General features: G+C 38.1%; 1 protein-coding gene across 3 annotated transcripts in view; it reads right to left on the bottom strand.

Moving 5' to 3' along the window:
• The window catches only part of LOC127633045 (spectrin beta chain, non-erythrocytic 1), a 106385-nt gene that overhangs the window by 15842 nt on the left and 73363 nt on the right, over positions 1–17180 (bottom strand). For all 3 annotated transcript variants that reach the window (XM_052111912.1, XM_052111913.1, XM_052111914.1), the window contains 13 exons: positions 14755–15625; positions 13515–13652; positions 12570–13326; positions 9815–10017; positions 9629–9719; positions 9324–9470; positions 7926–8189; positions 6681–6905; positions 6419–6508; positions 6045–6323; positions 5640–5770; positions 595–799; positions 1–145 (listed from right to left, as the gene is read on the bottom strand). The exon at positions 1–145 is cut by the window's left edge and continues 230 nt beyond it. In XM_052111912.1, coding sequence (XP_051967872.1) covers positions 1–145; positions 595–799; positions 5640–5770; positions 6045–6323; positions 6419–6508; positions 6681–6905; positions 7926–8189; positions 9324–9470; positions 9629–9719; positions 9815–10017; positions 12570–13326; positions 13515–13652; positions 14755–15625 — 3546 coding nt within the window. The remainder of the gene's footprint in view (positions 146–594; positions 800–5639; positions 5771–6044; positions 6324–6418; positions 6509–6680; positions 6906–7925; positions 8190–9323; positions 9471–9628; positions 9720–9814; positions 10018–12569; positions 13327–13514; positions 13653–14754; positions 15626–17180) is intronic.

The following is a 17180-nucleotide window of genomic DNA, read 5'->3' on the forward strand; positions in this document are numbered from 1 at the left end:
AGCCGTCCTTCCACTCAGCAACCGTCGCTGCGTCAGCGTGACCAGCGTTGATGAGATCGTCAGCCATACGGTTGACGCCGTCCACTCGCTCCTGACCGATGTTTCCAGTGTCGCGAGCAAATTCGCGGAAACGTTCTTGCAACATCTGCGATACAAATATATAAACCATTAAATACATATATGTAGACCATTTGCAGGAGCAACACAGCAGTTTTGTGCATTGATGCTTAATAATCGTATTTTTTAGTTTACGTCCACCAAGTTCCACGTGTAACTGTAGCACATGCATGTAATACATATATATATTATAAATAATATACATGGTTATGCAAGTAGTTACAATGCCAGCAGCACACAGACTTTACTAGGAAAACGCTCAAATCAATCCAGTATTGAGTATCTTGATAATTAGAAATAAACAGATTGAATGTGTTCTTCATTCAGACAGCTTTACAGTTTATAATCAATTTCATATGTGGCTTGAGAGGATGTTATAAATCTGAGAGCTTTTCATTACTGCAAGAGAAAATTAAACATGGCCTCAGTAATCAATCAGTTGAGCCTGGTTAAATGAATTGAATATGTGTGACTCACAGTGACGTGTTCGTAGTCTTGTCCCAGTTCGTGAGATCCTGCGACCACTTCTCTCTCAGCTATCCACTGCTCCAGGTCATCCACCTCCCGGTTCAGTTGGAAGAGGCGGAACCTCTCCTCCAGTTTGCCTCTCCTTTCCTCTGATAAGTCCTTCAGTCCAGCATACAGTTTATCCACTTGTGATTGACGCATTCCGATCCTCTCACTACAACACACACAAACACAAGCGTTAGTTGTAAGAGATCACTGAAAAGCTTTTGGGGTAAGACAAAGGTGTGTAAATGCAGACATATTGGTTCAGTCTTAGGAAAGATGTGTAGATTTTGTTTAGCTGTAAATTTAGATCTAGATTCAGACTAAGTTACAGATTTGATTCAGATCTAGATTCAAGTTTGGGGTGTACAACTGGATACGGTTTACATGCAGACATGTTGGTTCGGTCTTATTCAGATTCGAATAATACGTTTGCAGGGAGACGTATCCATTTTTACACTCCACCTCTGAATATGCATCCGAATCTAAACCTACATTTGAAATCTAATCTGAATCTATTTCTGAATGTAAATCTGAATCCGAATAGGACTGAACCAACATGTCTGCACTGAGACTGTTACACCGCACCTCTGAGACGTAGATTTCAGTTATGATCCTAATGTCAGTCTGAATCCAAATTTGAATTGAATCTTAATAAGACTAAACCAAAATGTCTGTATGTAAACCGTATCTATTTGTAAAACCCAGATTTGAATCAAATCTAATACTTAATCTGAATCTGAGCCTATTCTTAATGTTCACCCCACCTTTGAATCTTGATCAAACCTATAACTTAATCTGAATCTAAATCAAAGTCAGAATCTGAATAAGACTGAACCTTACATGTTTGCAGGGAGACTGTTAAACCGCACCTCTGAATCTGGATATAGATTTAAATCAACATCTAAATCTATTCAGATTAAGTTACAAATGTATGTTTAGATTCAGATTAAGTTACAGATTTAGATTCAGATTAAGTTACATATTTAGATCCAGATTAAGTTACAGATTTAGATTCAGATTAAGTTACAGATTTAGATTCAGATTAAGTTACAGATTTAGATCCAGATTAAGTTGCAGATTTATGTTTAGATCCAGATTAAGTTACAGATTTAGATCCAGATTAAGTTACAGATTTAGATCCAGATTAAGTTGCAGATTTATGTTTCGATTCATATTAAGTTACAGATTTAGATCCAGATTAAGTTACAGATTTAGATTCAGATTAAGTTGCAGATTTAGATCCAGATTAAGTTGCAGATTTAGATCCAGATTAAGTTGCAGATTTATGTTTCGATTCAGATTAAGTTACAGATTTAGATTCAGATTAAGTTACAGATTTAGATTCAGATTAAGATCCAGATTAAGTTGCAGATTTATGTTTCGAATCAGATTAAGTTACAGATTTAGGTTTAGATTCATATTAAGTTACAGATTTAGATCTAGATTAAGTTACAGATTTAGGTTTAGATTCATATTAAGTTACAGATTTAGATCCAGATTAAGTTACAGATTTAGATCCAGATTAAGTTACAGATTTAGATTCAGATTAAGTTACAGATTTAGATTCAGATTAAGATCCAGATTAAGTTGCAGATTTATGTTTAGATCCAGATTAAGTTACAGATTTAGATCCAGATTAAGTTACAGATTTAGATCCAGATTAAGTTGCAGATTTATGTTTCGATTCAGATTAAGTTACAGATTTAGATCCAGATTAAGTTACAGATTTAGATTCAGATTAAGTTGCAGATTTAGATCCAGATTAAGTTGCAGATTTATGTTTCGATTCAGATTAAGTTACAGATTTAGATTCAGATTAAGTTACAGATTTAGATTCAGATTAAGATCCAGATTAAGTTGCAGATTTATGTTTCGAATCAGATTAAGTTACAGATTTAGGTTTAGATTCATATTAAGTTACAGATTTAGATCTAGATTAAGTTACAGATTTAGGTTTAGATTCATATTAAGTTACAGATTTAGATCCAGATTAAGTTACAGATATAGATCCAGATTAAGTTACAGATTTAGGTTTAGATCCAGATTAAGTTACAGATTTAGATCCAGATTAAATTACAGATTTAGATTCAGATTAAGATCCATATTAAGTTGCAGATTTATGTTTAGATCCAGATTAAGTTACAGATTTAGATCCAGATTAAGTTACAGATTTAGATCCAGATTAAGTTGCAGATTTATGTTTCGATTCAGATTAAGTTACAGATTTAGATCCAGATTAAGTTACAGATATAGATCCAGATTAAGTTACAGATTTAGGTTTAGATCCAGATTAAGTTACAGATTTAGATCCAGATTAAATTACAGATTTAGATTCAGATTAAGTTACAGATTTAGGTTTAGAGTCAGATTAAGTTACAGATTTAGATCCAGATTAAGTTACAGATTTAGGTTTAGATTCAGATTAAATTACAGATTTAGATCCAGATTAAGTTACAGATATAGATCCAGATTAAGTTACAGATTTAGGTTTAGATCCAGATTAAGTTACAGATTTAGGTTTAGAGTCAGATTAAGTTACAGATTTAGATCCAGATTAAGTTACAGATTTAGGTTTAGATTCAGATTAAGTTACAGATTTAGATCCAGATTAAGTTACAGATTTAGATCCAGATTAAGTTACAGATTTAGATCCAGAGTCAGATTAAGTTGCAGATTTAGATCCAGATTAAGTTACAGATTTAGGTTTAGAATCTTTTAGGTTTTAGAACATTTTGAATCTAATCAATGGATTCCTAACGAGCCATTCTCAACTGGAGTGAACATTAGCATCTGATCGCGTGCCAACAAAGTGACGCTTTGAATAAAATATGAGCTTTGGATCACGCGTCAGGAGAAAAGAGAAATGAGAGAAAGAGAATGAGCTTTATTGCCAAGTGTTCTCATGCCGGGGGACATCTGATGTCCACTATTAACTTGACACTAGGGTCTTTTGTAGTGCAGTCAATTGTGTACAGGGAGAAGAGCAGTGGGGAGAGAACGCATCCATAATGAGGGTCCCGGATGTGAGTTTCCCCAGTTTCACTAGCTGCTGCCTATCTGTCAGAAAGCAGGTGATCCATCGGCAGATTGTGGTGGGCACGGAGAGCTTGGTCAGTTTGGTTGAGAGAAGATCAGGCATGATGGTATTGAAGGCTAAACTGAATTCCACAAATAGGATCCTTGCATAAGTCCCAGGTCTGTCGAGGTGTTGCAGGATATAATGCAGTACCATACTGACAGCATCATCCACAGACCTGTTTGCTCGGTAAGCAAACTGAAGGAGGTCCAACAAGGGTCCAGTGATGTGCTTCAGGTAGGCCAAAACGAGTCTCTCAAATTACTTCATGAACACAGACGTGAGAGCGACAGGTCCGCCGTAGTCATTAAATCCTCTGATTTAGTTTTTTTTGGGGGACCGGAACGATGGTGGATCGCTTGAAGCAGCAGGGAAATTCACACTGCTCCAGTGATCTATTGCAGATCTGTGTGAAGATGGGGCCAGTTGGTCACTGTAGACATTCAGACAGGCAGGTGAGACACCGTCTGGGCCAGAAGCTTTCCTAGTCTTTTGTTTCCGAAACACCCGGCACACATCCTCCTCACAGACCACAAGTGCAGATTGAGTAGCAGGAGGGGGAGGAGGGGGGTTCCAGGAGGTGTTGGTGTGTGTGGGTGAAGTGAAGATCAGAGTGGGGAAGGGGTGTGAGACTGGGCTTTTCAAACCTGCAGTAAAACATATTCAGTTCATCAGCCATTAGTAGACTCTCTACAGAGCGAGGGGAAGGTGTCACCAGAATGAACGAGGAAAACCTCCGTGACGAGTAGAAAGACTTACAGTTGATGAAGAGCGCCTCTAAATTAGGACAGCACATCTTTTTCAACGCTGTTACATTTGTACAACAACTTCCATTGATGTAAAAGCATGTTCCATCACCTTTCGTTTTCCCCAATAACTTCGCTCTGAACAGCCGGAAGCCCGGCAGATGAAACAGGATGACTTCATTCAGCCAGGTTTCCGTGAAACACAGAACAGCGGAGTTAGAAAAGTCCTTGTTTATTTGAGTGAGCAGAAGCAGTTTGTGAAGCAGCTAGATGAATGCTTAGCAGCGGAGTCCTAAAGCCACGTTGACGATGTTTCACATGTGCTGGCACGCTTCCCTTGCGTGCGTCTTTTGGATCGCTTGTAGAGCCCAGCTGCACCTCCAACTAAGATGTCTAATAAAATGTCTGAATAATCAAACACTGATAAAAAATTATCAGGTACTGTACGCTCTGCAGAATATTCAGCAGTTCTTCCCTGGTGAAACTGATAGGGAAAGAGTTACAAAAAAATGACAAACAAACAGAAGTAACAAAAACGCTAGAGAGCTCCACACAGAAGCAGCCACCTGCGGCGCCATCTTGTATACATATAACATAATATATATCGCGGCATATTTTCTTTGTATCACTTTTTTAATAAACAACATTATGGAAGTGTTTTCCTTCAACAAATATTAGCAGTGCACTCTATATACGTATGTCATTGTATTCCAAATGCCTTTATATACCTTTATAATGTGGTGGCGTCTCCATAAAATCGTTATTTCTGTGCAATTGTTAATAGTCGTTAACAGCTGTGCTGTTGTTGGCAAGTATTAAAGTATCTAATAATGGGTCAGATTGAAGATTGATGAGATCTGTGATGCATTTCTTGCATTATATATACTCTTGTCATCAGGTTTAATTAGTAATGTAGCAATGTAGATATACATGCAATAAAATACAATCGGTATTGCTCCAATTGGCAGCATCTGTTACAATAGTCATTATAATTTTGTATTATATTTTAGAATATAATAGATTCAGATTAAATGACATATTTAAGTTTAGATTCAGAGGTGGAGTGTAAAGATGGACACATGTTGGTTCAGTCTTATTCAGATTTAGATCTCTATTAATATTCAAATCCTGCAATTCAGATTTCAATGTAAAGATATAGATTCTGACTCTACTATAGGGTTCTGTACCTCTCTGGGTGGTTATCGGCCACAAGGCCTCGGCTTGTCTTGGACAGTTGGTGCACAGTCTCGGCGTAATCCTCCACCGCCTGCTCCAAGATCTGATGCTTCTTCAGCATGGCCACTGAACTCTGTTCATCCTGAGAACAAGCAGCACAACATATTAGAACAGGACCAGAAGTGTCTTGCAGAAGGACAGATGGTGGGCCTTCCCATACCATTTTCAACCTAAAACCTTTTTAGGTTACTAGCTTAGAAATTCAACCACAAGGCCAGTAAATTACCATGCAATCTCCTTCCAAATCCTTCTGTCATCAGTGGTGGATAATCCCACAGTTTTATTTCTGTATTAACTATAGTATTCTGATTTGTATAAATGCTCAATTCCAAATGGTTCAAGTCAACATAGTGTACCTTGGCCTTCTCTTCTGACATCATATAAAGCTCCTGTTCGCTCATCCAGGCTTCAGCCTCAGCGGCATCAAAGTAGTACTGCTGGGCTTTATGGGCCTCCTCGAGTCTGGTGTGCCGTTTCTCCGTCTCCTGCATGATCAGGGTCCATAGCTGCTGCAGGTCGTCCAGACGTGATTGGATCGCTTCCGCGTTGGGGCTGTCAACCTTCAGAATGCTCTGACTGCGCTCAAAAATATCATCACAGCGCGGCTGGTGGCCCTGAATCTCTTTCTGCAATGTCTGTGGATGGACAACAGAGGATGCAAGGTCACAAACGTAAGGGATAAGTGTTGAAAAAAGTCATGCATGTATGCAAAGAACCCTTAGCAGGTTACCTGGTTCTTCTTAATAAGCAGCTGAACAGTCTGTAAATTGCTGCCATGGTCAGTAGACGCAGCGAGAGGCATTCTTTCCTCGACCCAAAGCTGCAGAAAAAAAACAAATATTTCAGCGATTTATTATTTGGAAACATACAGGAACCTACGGTGCTATTGAAAACTACATGATGAAAGGAAAAAGATGCAGTCACTTTATCAACACATGACCCATAACTAAACACAACAACACTAGTGCAAATTTGAAGCAAACTGAACTCACAATTTCATCCTCAACGTTGCGGTTGAACTGGTGGATCTCACGAGACGCCATGAGGAAGTTCTTCCTCTTAATGAGAGGATCCAGAAGCTCCTTGAACTTCTGCTCAACCACCTTCCTGCGTCCATCAACCTCATCCGTGTCCTTCCCCTCCTGTCTCAGAACATGAGCTTGAGACTGGAGCTCCTCCACCTCTCTCTGACGTACCTCCACCTGTTTCTCCAACATCTGGAGCATACAAACCACAAGAAAAAGACACTTGATTCTGGATCTACAGACCTAATGACTACTACAAGAGATTGCACACAAAAAAAAACTATTAAAATTCTAGGCAATGAAATATATTAGAGTTGAGCATAGCTAGAAAAACTCATATTGACTATATAAGTGTACATAACTTTTCCAATACTTTAAAAAATATTTTTATAATTTTACATTACTTTTCAGGCCTGGAGATCTTAATTGTAAAATTCCCTGATGAAAGATTGAGGAACACTGAGGAATGGCACAGATTTTTGCCGATAACCGAAAGTCCCAAAAAGCAACTATCAACACTGATTAATCTGTAAAACCGATATAACGGTTTACCTCTACTCTGAAGACATGGATTAAACCACTGGAGTTTTATGGATTACTTTTATGCTGCCTTTATGTGCTTTTTGGCACTTTAACATTTTGGTCACCATTCACTTGGACCTACAGAGCTGAGATTCTTCTAAAAAAAATGTTTGTGTTCTGCAGAAGAAACAAAGTCATCCACATCTGGGATGGCATGAGGGCGAGTAAATGATGAGAGAATTTTCCTTTTGGGATGAACTATCCCGTTGTCTACCATACATTTCTATATATGGGGAGATTATGTTATAGTTATATTTTTTAATAGTGTCTTATCATGTTGATTCCCTCTAATCTGTTTTGTCTGGATATGTGCATATTTGTTTGTATGCCATTTATAGAATTACAACGAATATCTATGACATATTTGTGGAAGCATTCATTAGAAGATTTAAGGTAGACAACTTTGTCTTTTTGGAATTTTTGGCCTCCGAATGAAGGAAAATGTGAATTTTTTTCTGACATTTTGCTTTTTATTTTTATATGAGATGATAACTGGATGCCATTCACTGTATTAAGCATGTGATATAGTGAGATCATGTGACCACAGTGTTTATCATTGTTTCACAGGCAGTATGCAGTACACAAGTATTCCCTTCTGAACATTACGCCCAGCTCTGATCATATCCACACCTGTTGCTTCTTGAGCAGGATGTTGACGCTGGTCAGATCTTTGCCGTAGTCGTCCGATTGGATTTGCCCTTCCAAGCCCACCAGCCATTTGTCAAGATCAGCACAGCTCTGGGTGAACAGCTCAGCCTTGTTGGCGTCAAACAGACACTGAGCTTTTGTTTGAGTCGTTGATTCCAGATCGGTCCACATCTTCTGAAGTGCCGCCAACTTCTCCTTCACAACGGCTTCAGTCTCCGGTTTCTCTGATACCAACTGCTTAGATTCCTGCAGACAAGCAGAAAAAGTTTGTGAGACAGACAGCAAAATTGTATTGGCTATTAAATCTATAAAACAGTACAGGTACAATGGTATTCTTTGGTATATGGTAAATTAATTTCAGTACCATGGTATTACCATCTGACACCATCAATGGACCATTGTACTGCCAAAGTACTTTTTTGTTATGTGATCCTTTATATTCATGCTACTATGGCATTTACTTTTAGACTGAACTTCAAATAATTATTTTGCATCCATGTACAGGTCCAGAACAACATGATAAAACATGGTAATATCATGATACTTCTTGATAATTAAAAAGATAATGCTAGTTTTGGAATTTTGTTTTTACTGAAATAATGTATGAACTTAAAGGGACAGTTCAACCCCCCCCCCCTGGGGTCCATACAATACAAGTGAATGGTGACCAGAAATTTGCAGCTCCAAAAAGCACATAAAGGCAGCATAAATGTAATCCATATGACTACAGTGGTTTAATCCATGTCTTCAGAAGCGATATAATAGTGTGAGTGAGAAACAGATCAATATTTTAGTCCTTTTTTACAATAAATTCCCTTCCTGCCCAGTAGGTGGTGATATGCACAAAGAATAAAAATCGCCAAAAAACAAAAGAAGACTGTGAAAGTAGAAGTGAAAATTTAGAGTAAAAAAAGAACTTACATTTTGATCTGTTTCTCACCCACACTATCACATCACTTCTTAAGACATGGATTAAACCACTGGAGTCATATGGATTACTCTTATGCTGCCTTTATGTGCTTTTTTGAGCTTCAAAGTTTTGGACCATGTTGACTTACTTTGAATGGACCTACAGAGCTGAAATATTCTTCTAAAAATCTTAATTTGTGTTCTGCTGAAGAAAGAAAGTCATACACATCTGGAATGGCATGAGGGGGGAGTAAAATGATGAAATAATTTTTATTTTTGGGTGAACTACCCCTTTAAGTTTATAATGAAAAGAGAAACTTATTTATATTGTTTTCTTTTATTAATATTTTCAAATAAATGCAAGATAATATACAGTATATTAACATTGTAAAACAAAACATAAAATACCAAAAACAGCTCATTTGAAAAGTTAACGAAGACATTATTAGATGCTTTTATACTGCAACTTACCTTTTCGATTTTGTCGAGCCACTCCTTGTTGGATTGCAGTTCGGCCATGAAAGCCTGATGTTTTAGCCATTTGCTGTGTAAGTTACGTGCTTCATCATACGACATATCCTGAGCTGTCAGCATCTTCTCGTTTATCCACAGGGACAGCTGTGAAATATTTTAGGAAAGAGTACAGAAGGAAAAATCTTAACTGTTGGGGGGACACATTATGGAATGTATCTGTGGAAAAAATGTCTGCTTTAGCTATGTCCTCCATTTGGCAGACTATAGGCCAACAAAAACACTGAGGGCAGAGGTCAGCTCACCTCTTGATTGTCCTGTAGGAACTTTTGTAAGTCTCTGTTGTCCTTCAGTCTCATGAGCAGCTCCACAGCTGCCTCACGGTTCTTCTTATGCCTGCAGGTTAAAGATCACAAAACAATCTCACCTTTCACACATTATTATCAATCCACCCGTCTGTGAATAATATATGGTGTATGTGTGGTTGCTACCGATCATCGATGGACGCTGCTCTCTCCTGGATGCGTTCTGCATTGATGTTTCCGTCACTGGCCAGTCTCCTCCCGGCCTCCACAACGCCGTTGATCTTGTCTTCATTAGCGTCCATAGTGGTCATGAAGTCTTCCTGTTTCTTAATTGCAGCCTCGGCCCCTTCCAGTGTAGTGGGCATCTCGGTGTGAGCCAGAACATACTCCTACAGGACACGAAAAAAAAACACGGATTAGTGGCTAAATGGACACGTGCATTGACGCTCTAATGCAATTTATAGCAAAAATTTGGTTTTATATCTCTATTAATCTTTCCTAATTAAAGGAATGTTCCAGGTTTAAAACTAAATTAAGCTCAATCGACAGCATTTGTAGAGCCACCCAAAAAAAAAAAAGAACTTCTCAGTCTCTTATTTATTTAAAGAAAATGCAGAAATTGCAGTTACAATGCACTTACAGTGGAAGTGAATGGGGTCAATCTGTAAACATTAAAATACACACTGATTCAGAAGTATAGCTACAAAATGTAAACATTATATGTGTTAAGATGATTTTAGTGTGATGAAATCTCAGTTCAGCATGACTTAATTTAGATAAAATTGATTATGAGTTTACCGATGCTTTGTTGCCATGGCAACAAAGTTGTACTATTGGATATATCTTTACACTAATAAGGTTAGTAGGTGATTTTATGACACTAAAATCATGTTAACACTTACAATGTTTCCGTCTTGTGGCTATACTATTGAAACAGTGTGTATTTAAAGATTATTGACTGCCCCATTCACTTCCACTCTAAGTGCCTCACTGTGCCTTTTTTATACATGAGAGAGGAGTCAAAACTATTAAATTGTTTTTGTAAAACAACATTATGTTACAAATGCTGTCGATTGAACTAAACTTGTACTGAACCTGTAACATACCTTTAAAAGGTACACTAAGGAGTTCTGGGCTCTCTATTGACGTCTGTGGTTCAAATATAAAATTGCAAGTTACTTGTGGAGGAACACAGTTTTCTTTTTTAGGGATGATCGGCTCCGATACTGAAGCTTTTAGACGTATTAGGTATCGGCCCGACGAGCCCGATCCAAATCCGATAATGTGTGTTAGTCATGTTAGTTACTGTCAAGCTCCAAAAATGACATAAAAGAACCATAAAAACACAATTAAAGTAGTTCATATGACTATTGCATTTTATTCAAAGCCACATGAAGACGTGTGATAGCTCTGTGAATCACAAAAGGCTGTGTTTAATATATAGTGTGCGCAGCTCCAGCGTGTTATTGAATGGCGCTGCTCTGTTTACACACACCTGCAGCTATTTTAAGCCTTCACCTGGTGTGCAATATGAACAACATCTCAGATGTAGATGCTCAATAGTTCGGTTCATTTATAATATTCATTTATAATGGCACTGGAGGTACATTTGACCAGAATTTGAATAAGAAGCGAATTAAACTACTGTGAACTTGCCTACAAACAGACACTTACAGGACGTCCTGGAGAGTTCAGAATGTCAAAAAAAAGCGTGAGGGTTTAAAAGTTAAAGGTGCACGATTGAGATAAATTACTATTATAATATACTATTATTTGTTTACAAATGATAACAATATTTCAATTGAATGGGTTCCAAAAAATAACTGTAAATGAAAATTGAGCTGATATCTTACAACTAAATTAACCAAAAAATCTGAATCCTTTAAAGTCCAGATACAAGTTGAACATTTCTTGCAATAAAAAACAAAACAAAAAAAAAACACTGGTTTCTTTTCTACTGGTGATTTATACTGGAATTACTGTTAATTTTGCTGCTACATTATCCAATTTACTAGTTAATAATAAAGTGTGTCTTAATTAGCAATACATTTATATTGAAATAATGTGTAGTTAGAGGTTTGTGCTTCTTTATATATTAAAAAGTACTCCCAATTAATTCCACACAGTAATGTAAAGATATTGTAAACTGATTATGCAAAAAAACAACACTGGTATCGGATCGGGATCGGTATCGGCCATTCCTGAGATTTCCGATATCGGAATCAGAAGAAAAAAGTAGTATCGGTGCATCCCTAGATTTTTTTATGTCAGTTGTGCCTCATGGATGGTCACCTGAGACCAATATATCAGAGTGATCTGATTGGCTAAATCAATAATTATTGACAGTAAGAAGAAAATCACTTCAACGTTGGAATTGGCCTGAAAAGTTTGTCAGCATTCTTGCACTAAAAAGAGCAACGAAACACAGCACAACGAATAGAAGAGAACACAGTTTTCCAGAGATACATTTTTAACTTAATATACCATCTAAAAAACACAGCACTCCTGCACGAGATGCTGAAAAAACAGCGCGCAGTGGCGCAAAGTTCAAAGACTTCGATATAGCATATGTTTTTCCAGTCCCTAAACCTCAGTCCCATCCGGGTCACGGCACCAGTGTCACCGGTCCTACTCCACCCGCCCTAAGCGGGATTCTAACCGGCGATCAGCATGGGACCTGGAGGTGATAGCAAGAAGGCTATAAAAGCCATGGCCTCTAGCCTCAGTCGCTAGTTAGTCTCTTTAAGGCCATGAGAGTGAGGTTTACACACTGCAAAGCTATCACGCACTAGCTGGCTACATTAGAAAAACAATTGAAAAACAGTACTGACTGACACAAAAATGTATTCGGTGTGAACCGCCCCTAAAAATGAGCAATAACAGGTGATGTTTGCTTTAGCAAACCCTACGTATAAGGTCTAACCATATCTGCCCATCTTACCTGGTTGTTGAGGAATGCCTCAGCCTGTTTGGTGTCTCTGAGGAAGATTTGGTAGGCATGAGATTGTGACAGGAGATTCTGACGGTTCTCCCACATCTTATGTAACTCGTTCCATCCCGTATCCAGAGCCTGAAGTCTTTGTCTGAGAAACATGTACTGAGAGTCCGTCTGTCCCTGTGTCACCATCTCACCCATGTCTCGCATCTTCTGGTAGTCTTCTTCATAGTTGTTAATTTCATTCTTGATGCCCTCATGTTGCCCTAGAAGCTTTTCCGCTTCAGCTAATGTGTTCGGCATGTCTTCAGAAGCGATGGCCGTTTGCGTACGAGAAAGCCACGACTGGAAATCGTCCAACTCCCTGAGGAACTGCTGGAGCTTGCTGGCTTCCCCGAGAGACGCTTCACGGTTATGTAGCGTCTCTTTCATCTCTTCCCAAACAGCGTTGATTTCCGCCAAACGTCCAGTGATGGCTTTGGCCTGGTCGGGATGTTCGCCGGCCAAGCGCTCTGCTTCGCCACGGAGGTCGCCCAGTTTGGCTTCGATTGCGGCGAGATCGCGTTCCATGCCGGTGAGCTTGCGTTGGAGGGCCATTACGCCCGTCAGGTCGTTGCCCAGCTCCTGGGTGGACTCAATAACTTTGGTCTTCTCACGGATCCAGGACTTGGTCTCGTTACAGTCAAGGTGGTAGTTCTGAACACCCAAGGCAGAGTTGAGTGACTCTTTCTTTTGGTCAACCAAGTCACGAAACTGGCTCCATCTATGGGAAGGTAACAGGTCATATTTTAAAGTCAACATAAAATTAAATTCGCAAAAACGTTATCTTTTAAATGTAAAATAAGAAAAAAATGGAGGGCAGGATAAAATTTTAGAATGGTGAAAAATGGGCATTAAGGCATTAAAGATTGTCCATGAAAATAATCTACACACATGAGTAACGTGACTCACCTGGTGTTGAGTTTGTCTTGTTGAGCTTTGATGTCTTTTTCGCTCGGGTGTCCACTGTGAATCAGCTGCCTGGCGATCTGATTCACCACGGCCACACGAGATGCTTGGTTATTCATTTCTGGCTCCAAACTCTCAAATCTAAAATTGTTTTATTACAATTGTGTTTAGAGAAGGCACATTTATGAACAGCAGTTCCTAAGAATATTTTTTTCATTGAGAAATTAACGAAACAAATGTGTAGAGGAACATTTAGCATAAGTTTAATCTGTTATCGAGCCACAGGGAAGCTTCAGAAATACATTTGAGTGCTGCTTTCCTCTGGGGTGACTCAGCATGAACAAATGGACCAGAAAATGCTCCTATTTAGTCTTTTCTATAACATCCATTTTTCAGATTGATTCTCAAAAGGTCGGCCATTATTCAGTTGGTTAATGTGATGCAAGAAACTGGTTTAAGAGGGCATGACAACCTCCTGACTTATATGTAATTAGCTGCATGGTTTTGCACTGAAATATCACATGCAACTGTTTACCCTGCAGAAAAAAAATGCTTTAACCAGGGTAAGACGGTTAAGCTGGTCTCCCAGACTTGACAAGCTGGGTATGCTGGACTGTTTTGATGATTTTTGAGGGGTTTAGGGCACTTGTCATCTGCTTAGGCAGGGAGACCAGCTGGTCACCAACTAAACCAGCTTGACCAGATTGGAAGATGTTGTAAACCAGCTAAACACCAGCTTTACCAGACCATGAGATGTGCTAAACCAGGTAAAGACCAGTTGGACCAGGCTGATAGACTGGCAAAACCAGCACAAAATAATTCAGCTTAACCAGACTGGGAGATGTGGTAAACCAGCTTGATACCAATTTGAACAGGCTGGCCAACTAGCTAAACCAGATAAAACCAGCTTGACCAGGCCAGGAGATGTCCTAAACCAGCTTGACCAGGCCGGGCAATGAGCAAAATTAGCTAAAAACCAGCTTGGCCAGGCTGTGAGAGATGCCAAACCAGTTAAAACCAGCTTGGCGGGCTAGGAAGATGTGCTAAACTGGCTAAATGCCAGCTTGACCAGACTGGGAGACCAGCTAGACCAGCTAATTACCAGCTTGACCAGGCCAGGAGGTGTGCTAAACAAGGTAAAGACCAGCTTGACAAGGCTGGCAGACCAGCAAACCCAGCTGGATAACAGCTAAAAAAACCAGGCTGGGAGACGTGCTAAACCAGATTCTCCTTGGTCTCTCACCTGTGCTGAATGACCTCAAGATCTTCGAGTTTCTCTGGGATCTCCATGCTGTTCAGCCACTGTTCCTTCTCATCGATCCAACGTTCACAAGCATCCGCCTCGCTGAACATCTTATACAGTGCTAGTGCGTCCTGCAAGGCCTGTTTCCTCAGCCTGGTCAGCTCAGCCACCTCCTTATAGCGCTCTTCAATGCCCACCAGCCGTTCACTGACGTTTGCCGCCTGGGTCTGTTCGGGAGGCAGCGTTTGAGCCTGTTCGTGAAGGGCGTCGATCACCGGTCGATAGCTAGCGACCTCGGCTGAAGCATCCTTGTGTTTCTTGACCAAAGCTTGTGTGGAAAATTCATCGTGACCGACATCAGAGCTCGAGACAATTCGTAGAGCATCCAAAGTCCAAGCGTCCACATCATCCGCATCGGCTTGGAATTGGTGAAGATTGCAGGCTTCTTCCAAACGTGCTTTCCTCACTGCAGCTAGCTGTTCCAGAGCGGCCCACTGAGCCTGAACATCTGCGATACGTTCACGGATTTTGGCCTCGCCGAAGTGGCCGGCGTCCACCATGGCTTGACCTTCACGCACAGTGTGTTGGAGGTGACCAGAGCGGCCACTCATTTCGTCCTCAAGTGCACGGTGTTGACTCAGGAGCCGCACAGCGCCCGTCAAATCCTTGCCACAGTCGTCCGAAGACAATATCTGCTCTTTCTCGCGAATCCAGCCCTCTTCCTCGGCCATCTCCCAGAAGAACTTCCAGAGGCGACGGGACTCTTCGAGATGGGCACGGCGTTCGGCTGCGAGCTGTGTAAGTTCCTGGTAGCAGAACTCCATGTGGGAGACGCGGTCACGGATTACATGAGGGTCACAGGGTTTGTAGCCTGGAGGGTAAAAAGTTGGGTAAAAAGTTGTTTAAGGCAACATAAGTAAAAAACTGATTTACTGGTTTTCTGTCCAGTCAACTCTCATGAAAAAATATGTTCAGTTCACATTTCATCCCAAAATCTAAAGAAATGTAAGCAAGTACATTATTTTGCATAAAGAACATGAAACTTATTTCAAGACCATTACATTTTTTTCATTGTGATATTATTGTAATGAAAATCAAGCAAATTTTTTCCCTCAAATTCTCCGTAGTTCTCATTAGATCTGATACAAAACAAATATTATACGTTATTTAAATTGTTATTGTAAAGTTTGTTAAATTGTTATTTCAATATTCTCAATGGAGTTTCTCTTTAGATTCTCATGACTGTTATATAATCATTGTAATTGGACAATATTTTTTAAGTATATTTTTATATTTTTTAATATAATAACAAACATTAACATAAATATGATACAATATGCAATTACATTCTATTGTTTTATAATTTTGTTACACATATTACACAAACATTTTGTAAACAATTGTATTTATTTATTATTATTATTATTTTATCAGCATACATTTAAGACAGTAAAACAAATATTACCATGGTGAATAAAATTACACCATTTTTTTAAAGTTATTACATAGTAATATTTAGTATAATAACAAATATTAATATACATTTATTGAAATATGTAATTACTTTCAATTTTTTTTTATAATTTTATTACACATATTACACAACAAATATTGTAAACATATATATTTTTTAATATTATTATTAGTAGTTTTTTTTTATTAGCATACATTTAAGACTGAACAACAAATACTTCCATGATGAATAAATACCTTGCAATCATAATAAAATATAGCATATATATATATATATATATATTCTTTTTTTTGCATTACATTAAAAATTTGATTTTATGCATTAATGTAATGTCAATATTGGAGTAAAATGTGCGTAATTGTCATGAAAAATAGGCTTAATTTTCTTTAAACAAAATATAATTTGTATTTATTTCTTGCTTGAAATATGACCTGGATATGTTCTTGACAAGATTCTAATGGAGTTCTAATTACTGTAATATATATATATATAATAATAGTTTAACTATTATAGTTATATTTTTTATAATAATGCTTTCTATTTATTTTGTTAGTAATTTATTATACATTTTTTATTACACAATAAGTTGTATTTATTTTAACAATAATATATAATTATATTATATTTAATAATTTTAGTACACATATTACCTCAATATACTCTAAAACAATATTTTTTTTATTATATTTTAATTGTTTATTTTATACTAATTTAAATCAGGATAAATTAAAGGCAATACAACAAATACTACCAAGGAAGACCATTTAAATAACTCCTATATAGTTTTGCTTTTTGCATGAAATCTAATGTGTAATAGATTTGATGCATTACAGTAATAAGAATTTGAGAGGAAAATGTGCTTAATTGTAAGTAAAAATAATATCAAAATTGTTTTTAAAATTGGCTTAATTTTCAATAAACAAAATACAATTTAGATTTCTTTCTTTTGATC

Source organism: Xyrauchen texanus, chromosome 39 (genome assembly GCF_025860055.1).
Source record: "Xyrauchen texanus isolate HMW12.3.18 chromosome 39, RBS_HiC_50CHRs, whole genome shotgun sequence".
NCBI classification, from domain to species: Eukaryota; Metazoa; Chordata; class Actinopteri; order Cypriniformes; family Catostomidae; genus Xyrauchen; species Xyrauchen texanus.